Below are 7,304 nucleotides of genomic sequence, written 5' to 3' on the forward strand. Positions count from 1 at the left end.
TGACGCCCGCATTGCCTTTGAGCGGGTTGGACTTGCTGAAGCCACCTTGGGGGTGTCTGCGTCCTTCACTGCTCTCCAGAATCTGCTTAATTCATGCCGCTGGGATGTGGGGGTTTATTCCCTGCTCTCCGCTGAAAAAAGCCCAGAGCCTGAAGTCTAAAGCTCCCTGTGGGTGTTCTTGAGCCTGGGCCCTACAAGCTGAGTATGGGGCACAGCGGCAGAGGGGTTTCCTGTCTTGGCGTCTCCCTCCTCCCCCCCCCCCGCTATTGGTAAATAGCAGCCATCATAGTATCTTGGGGGTGCCTCTGCCTTGTGGGGACATGGGGGGGGCAGCCTCCCACCCAGTAGATGGTGTTCGTGATGGGGGGGAACTGGAGGGGCATTTGGAGCACGTCCCCTGTTTCCACCTGTGAAATGGGAGGGGCCCAGTGGCTGGGGACAGTGTGCACCTGCCCAGTTGTCTTTCTGTGCCCCCAGCCGGCCGGCCCCCGCTATCCCATGACTCTGGGAATGGGCTGACCCCACCCGCTACACACACACACACAGAGACGGCCACAGATGTGTGTCCTGTCAATCCTTCGGCTTTATTAGGGACATGGGGACAGAGGGAGCTGCCTTCCGCTGAGTCAGAGCCTGGGCCATCAAGCTCAGCCTCGTCTACCCAGACTGGCAGCGGCTTCTCCCTCCAAGGCTCTTCTTGCTGGGCAAGAGGCTCCCAGGCCTGCCCGGAGGTGGGCGGGAGGGATGGTGCTCAGCAGACGAACATGACGTCGTTGAGGGCTGTCTGGTCCTTCGCCCCGGTGGGGTCCTGCACCCGGGTGGTGAGGCAGCGGATGCCTCTGCCCGGCGGCTCACAGGCGTCGCTCCAGGAGCCAAACTCGCCCTCCGGCAAGCCCTCGCCCTCCAGGACTTGGCCGGTGCTGGAGCACTTGAAGCGGATGTTGGTGGCCGCCAGCTTGTCGGTGGCACTCCCGCTCTGCACTCGCAGGGCGAAAGCGTCCAGGTGCTCCCGGGCGCAGAAACGAGTGCGGGTCCAGGCCCCAAACCTGGAGGAGGGAGGCAGAAGAATGGCTGGTGAGGCTGGGCCTGCAAGGGGGTGGGGTGGGGGCCACTGGGAGGGCAGCTTGGCCTCAGCAGGGACCAGCACACCCCGTGGCGGCAGCAGCGGCTCCTCCTAAGGGGCCGGGGGGGCCCAAATGGGGAGGCATCCACTCTCTCTCCCACCCCATCGGAGAACTGCACTGCCTTCAGGCTGGCCATTTGCCAGGTAGAGCTGCATGGTTAACCACACAGCTCGACCTGATGAATGGGCAGCCTGCAAGCTGCCCCCCCCGGCCCCTTAGGATGAGCCCCTGCTGCCCCACGGCGGCTGCTGTTCCTTGCAGGAGGGGCTAGCTCTGGCCCTCAGCAGCCGGAAGGGGGGTCCCGCTGCACCAGCCCAGGAGGCTTCTTCCAAATCAGTGTGCACAGTGTACAAATCAGTGTGCACAGGGTATCAAACCATGCCGCAAACACCAGCAAGCCAGCCAGGGACTGGGAGTGTCTGCACAGCACAGGAAAGAGGGCTGTTGCAGAGGGGTGGGGTGGGAAGGGGGGGGCAGGAGGAGCCCCACCCCCCCAGGCTCCCATCCCCCCACCCCGCAGGCAGGCAGAGAACATCAGGCCCAAGGAGGCCCCTCTAGTCCCACCTCCTACTTCACACCGTGGCCCACCAGATGCCCCTGAGAAGCCCACAGGCAAGAGGGGAAGGCCAGCCCTCTCCCCTGGGGTTGCTTCCCTGCAACTGGGACTCAGAGGCAGCCAGCCTCTGAGGCTGGAGGTGGCCTGTAGCCCTCTGACTAGGAGCCATGGATAGACCTGTCTTCCATGAATTTATCTCAGCCCCTTTTAAAGCCATCCAAGCTGGTGGCCAGAGAATTCCATAGGCTGACGATGTGCTGTGTAGAAAAGGACTTCCTCTTGTCAGTCCTAAATTTCCCCACCTTCACTTTCATGGGGTGCCCCCTGGTTCTAGTGTGGAGAGAGGGAGAAAAGTTCCCCTCTGTCCACTTTCTCCACACAACGCATGATTTGATAGACCTCGATCCTGTCTCCCCGCAGTCGTCTTTTTTCTAAACTAAAGAGACCCCGATGCTGTAGCCTTGCTTCATAAGGAAGGCGCTCTAGTCTAGAAGGGTTCAGTCTTGTCCCCCATGCTGCTCAACATCTACATGAAACCGCTGGGAGAGGTCATCCGGGGACTTGTTGTCAGCAATATGCAGAGGACACTCCGCTCTCTCTCTCTCCTTGTCACCTGATCCTAGGGAGGCAGTAGATATCTTGAATCGGGGCTTGGAGGCTATGACGGGCTGGATGTAGGCTAGTAAACTGGGACTGAATCCAGACAAGACGGAGGTGCTCTTGGCCAGTAGGAGAGCCCATTGGGATGAGGGGGTTCGAGCAGTTCTGGATGGGATTGCACTCCCCTTGAAAGAGCAAGTACACAGCTTGGGAGTCCTTCTGGACCCCACTCTGCTTCTGGAAGCTCAGGTGGAGGCGGTGGCCGGGGTGCCTTTTCATGGCTTTGGCTAATGCGCCAGCTGCATCCCTTTCTCGAGAAGGCAGATCTGGCCACGGTTTCCCATGCCTTAGTCACATCACGGCTGGATTACTGTAACACACTCTACGTGGGGCTGCCCTTGAAGACTATTCAGAAACTGCAGCTAGTGCAAAACGCAGCAGCTAGGGTTTTATCCAGAGCTGCCTGGTGGGAGCACTTCACACCCATTCTGAAAGAGTTGCACTGGTTGCCAGTTTGTTTCCGGGTCCAATTCAAGGGGCTGGTTTTGACCTTTAAAGCCCTTCACGGATTGGGCCTGGGATACCTGAGGGACCGCCTGCTCCCAAGGGTTGCTGCCCCCTTGATGAGGTCGCCTGATGGGGCCCTGCTCCAGGTGCCGACAATGAGGGAGGCTCGGCTAGGGCCTTCTCTTGCTACCCCCAGACACGAACGCTCTCCCGGTGGCTATTCCCTCCTCGGTCTCCATCACAGCTTTTAGAACGAGTGTAAAATCTCGGCTTTTGGAAGGTGCTCCAGGCCCCTGGTCATCCGGGTTGCCCTCTTCTGCACCGACCTTCTCCAGGTCTACGATGCCCTTCTATATAAGTGTGGTGGCCAGAATTGTAGGCAGTACTCCAGGTGTGGCCGCACCATCGTTTTGTAGCAGGGCATGATCCGAGGAGCCGCTTTATTTTTCGAAAAAAGAGCAGCCGGAGCCAGAGCTGCCTCTCAGCCTTGGTGGTGCACAAGGCTGCTCTCCTGTGGTCTCACCTGCCGGTGAAGGGCCACTCAGGGGCGGGGCGGGGCAGCCCGGAGGGGCAGTTCGCCGTCGGAACAGAACCCCCGCCCCCCGCCGCAACTTCGACCCCAACGAAGCTGCGCTCCATCCCCGCTGGGCAGCTTCCCAGGAGAGGCCGGGGGCCCGAGTGGGCGAGCCAGGAAGCAAGGCGCCCTTTGCCGCGGCGCGGGGGGCCGGAAGATGCCCGGGGCGGGGAGCAGCACCAGGCGGCGGCGGCGGCTGCTGCTGCTGCGAAGAGCCGGTCTGGGGCTGCTGCCTGGCCCCCCTGCCCGGGGCAGCTGCTCTTCTGTTCTGCCCCCGGCCCGGCCCCGCCCCGCCCCGGCGGCTGCTGCGCTTGGTAGCCTGCTTCCCTTCCCGACAGGAAAGTTCGCCGAGCAGTTTGCGGGGGGGGGAGGGTTCCCGGTCCGCGGCGGACTCTCGGAGGGGGGGAGGGCCAGTAGTTGCCCTCCCCCACCCCACTCAGCCCCTCCCTTGGAAAGGAAGGGGTTGGGGAAGCCTCCTTCCGCTCGGCCTGCGCTGCCCAGGGGCTTGGGGGACCCAGAGGGCACCTGCCTGCCGCCGCCTCTGCGTGCGCGAAGTGGGGCTTTTTCGGAGCCCCCCCCCCCCCGCCAGACCTTCTTGCTCCAGCTCCCGCCCGCCCGGGCCCCTGGAGGTTGCTGCTGCTGCTGCTGCCCTCTCCTGCCGCCCCTCGGGGCCACGCTTGGGGATCCTCACGGCGGGGATGTGGGGCTTCAGCTCCACCCCGCCGACCTGGAGGGCGGCCGAGGGAGGAGCGAGGGTCTCGGGGGGCAGGCGGGGGGCACTACTCACGGCGCCTGGGTGGAGGTGATGCTGGTGGCGCCGTCGGAGCAGTGCAGCTTGATGGCGTTCAGCCCCGAGCGGTCTCCATCCTCTGCGAAATCCACCTGGGCGGGCGGGGGGAGAGGAGCAGGGACACCATTCAGACGTGCACTGGACGCAGCCATGGGGGTGGGGCTGCTGATCTCTCCACCCCTAGACCTCCTTCTTCTCCTCCCCACAGCTTTGCAGCTGCCCCCCCCCCCAAGCACCCAAGGCGCCGGACTGGAGGCACTGATGGCTCCGGCTCTGCTCCCGCCAGGCCAGGCAGGGGAGAGCGGGGCTTGTGCCCAGCCCCCGGGCAGATCGCCGCTCCTCTGGGGGCCACAGCCCGCCCTTGGGGGTCCCGCTCCTGGCTGGGTTCCTCCTCCAGCCGCTGCCGACTGCCCAGCTCTGCCGTCCGCCCTGGAGGGCCCGGCCGGGCGCCTGGCTCCCGCCCCCTCCTCGGCCCTGCTGGCGGGTCAGCAGCGCCCGCCCCCCCCCCCTTCCGCCCCCCCCCTTACCTTCAAGGACAAGCCGTGGGCCAAGGTGCCGTTGGGGCAGCACTGCTCCCAGCCCCAGTCGCCCTCCTTGCCGCCGTTCTTCACGCGCAGGACCTGCCTGTCCCTCGGGGGCGGGGGCGCTCCCAGCAGCGGGCCGAGGCTGAGCAGGAGGCAGGCGAGGAGGGGGCTGCTCCGGGGGCCCAGCATCGTCCTGGTGCTGCCTGGCGGGCTCCTCCGGCGGCGGCGGCGGCGGTGCGGCCCTGGGCGGGGCGGGGGCTCTTTTATGCCTCCGGCCTTGGCGGGGCAGCTGCCGGCTCCTGCCAGGTCAAACATGGGCCTTATCTCCCCATCCCGGGCTGAGGGCACGCTGACCCTCCCGCTCCCCACCCCCACCCCCCACCAGCAGCCGTGGGGCAGGAGCCAAGGGGGGCGCCCAACACATTTGGCTGGAAGAAGAACTTCCTCACATGACGGGGGGAGGAGGTAGGAAGCACAGGTGAGGGGGGTCCTTCTTCTTGCCCCACGCAGGTGAGAAAGGAAGCCCCCACCCAAGAACAAAGCACTTGCTGGCTGGGAAGAGGATGGTTGGGGGTGGACTTGGTCATGCCTCCCCCCCCCCCGCATTGGTGTGCTTTTGACATCTGCCCAGTTGGCATGGGCATAATCAGAACAGGGACAAAGGAAGCAGCCTTATTTATACAGAGTCAGACCCTGGGTCAGGATTGCCTGCACTGGCTGGCAGCAGCTTCTCCAAGGTTCCAGGTAGGAGTCTCTCTCAGCCCTACCTGGAGAGGCGGCTGCCAGCCAGGGCTTGAACCTGGGGCCTTCGGCAGATGCTCTTCCACTGAGCTACGGCCCCTCCCCCCCAGATTACAGAGCTCACAAGTCATCTCCCATCCAAATGCAAGCCGAGGGGGACCCTGTCTAGCGAAGAGGCCAATTCAGCCTTGCTAGCACAAGACTATCTCTCTTCTCACGGCCGGCAAGTGCTTTGTTAGCTGGCTGGGTGCCTTGGGGAGGAGAGGGGGCTTCCAGGCAGCCCCCAGACCCCGGCAGCCAGGGGACATGCGTCCACCCAGCTCAGCGGTAGCTGTGCCTCCGCTTGGAATGTAAAGCAGCAGAGAACAAGCCTTGGCCCTCCCTTCGGGGGTGGGAAGACCACTCCCTTCGCGTTTGCTCACAGGGCTTGCTTTCCGGGCCCCGGGCCCTCTTCACTGCCTTCCTCTGGACCCCTCCCCAGAACCAGAGACAAGAGGAGAGGAGAGCTGGTCTGGTGGTAGCAAGCATGACTTGTCCCCTTAGCTAAGCAGGGTCTGCCCTGGTTGCATCTGAATGGGAGACTTGATGTGTGAGCACTGGAAGAGATTCCCCTCAGGGGGATGGAGCTGCTCTGGGAAGAGCAGAAGGTTCCAAGTTCCCTCCCTGGCAGCATCTCCAAGAGAGGGCTGAGAGAGTTTCCTGCCTGCAACCTTGGAGAAGCCGCTGCCAGTCTGTGAAGACAATACTGAGCTAGATAGACCAATGGTCTGACTCAGTCTATGGCAGCTTCCTATGTTCCTGTGACTCCAGGTGATGTCTGGCGAGTGCGGAGTCAAGTGGTCCTTTTACTTCTCATCCTTTGGAAACGGTGGTTCTGTGAATGCCGCCTCAACGCACATCTGCCCTGTTTGCAGCTGCATCACGTGGCCGACTCACACAGCTGCCTTCTGTGCTGGGGGGGGCCACCCATGACCCATCCCTCCCAGATCGGAGTCCTCTGCACATCTGAGGAGGATTCCCTCCACGCCTTCATCTAAATCTAAAGCATGGATTAAATGCTGAAAGGTCCTGGGCCCGGGGCCAAGCTGTGCAGCACACTGCCCGGAAGCTCCTTCCAGTTTGAGGTGCCACAAAACCTGTTGCTGTCTCTGCTGTTCAGTCCATGAAGCACCCAGAGGCGCTCTTCCCCCTGGACTTCCGGGGGCCAAAGTCCAGGGCCTCCACACACACCCCGGGGGGCCCCCAAATCCTCTTTCATTTGTCCCGGGTGGTGTGGCCAAGTGTGACCTGACCTCTGCTTTAGAGACCGGGGTGGGGGGAGGGGGGCAAGAAATATGCGGGTGGGAAGATGTGAAGTTGCCTGTTGAAATGTTGCTGCTCCTGCAGATTTGCATCAATAGACCTGTTTTATAGCCTTGCATCCTTGTGAGTTCAGTTGCTGTTTGTGCCCGCATGTTGAAAATACTGCTTGTGTCATGGTGTGTGTGTGGGGGGGAGGGTGATGCTTAACTTGCAGGGGTGGGGGGCCTCCAAAGGCCTCTAGCTGCAGGCTCCAAAATTACTTGGGTGCTCCCAGTCCCAGAGGGAGGAACCAGAAGGGGCTTGGGGGTGAGGGGCCTGCCGAAAGAGTTGGGGTCTGCCAGGACAAGGCAGGGGAGCAGAAACAGTACGGTCAAGAAATAGGCCTTCTGTACGGAGGAGCAAGTGCCAGCTGCTTCTCCTCAGGGTTCTTGCTGCTGGCTGCTTGTTAGCCCTGCCTCTACTCCAGGACTGGACGAAAAGTGACGAAGGTTGTGCCCTCGAGTTGTGGTTGTCTTTGGTTTGCCAACAGGAGGGGTTTGCCATGGCCTCCTCCCAGGCAGTGTGAGATGAGGCCTCGCAGCATCTT

The 7,304-nt window shown here is 62.6% G+C and overlaps 1 protein-coding gene across 1 annotated transcript; it reads right to left on the reverse strand.

Annotated features, from left to right (window-relative positions):
• Positions 1-559: 559 nt before the first annotated feature.
• Positions 560-4,896, reverse strand: LOC128329072 (vitelline membrane outer layer protein 1 homolog). The gene is made up of 3 exons (XM_053259549.1): positions 4,679-4,896; positions 4,149-4,243; positions 560-1,046 (listed from the first exon to the last, which is right to left on the reverse strand). The coding sequence occupies exons 1-3, from the start codon at positions 4,862-4,864 to the stop codon at positions 752-754; spliced, it is 576 nt and encodes a 191-aa protein (XP_053115524.1). The 5' UTR covers positions 4,865-4,896; the 3' UTR covers positions 560-751.
• Between the last annotated feature and the right edge of the window lie 2,408 nt (positions 4,897-7,304).

The sequence above is a fragment of the Hemicordylus capensis genome, chromosome 6 (genome assembly GCF_027244095.1).
Source record: "Hemicordylus capensis ecotype Gifberg chromosome 6, rHemCap1.1.pri, whole genome shotgun sequence".
Lineage (NCBI taxonomy): Eukaryota > Metazoa > Chordata > Lepidosauria > Squamata > Cordylidae > Hemicordylus > Hemicordylus capensis.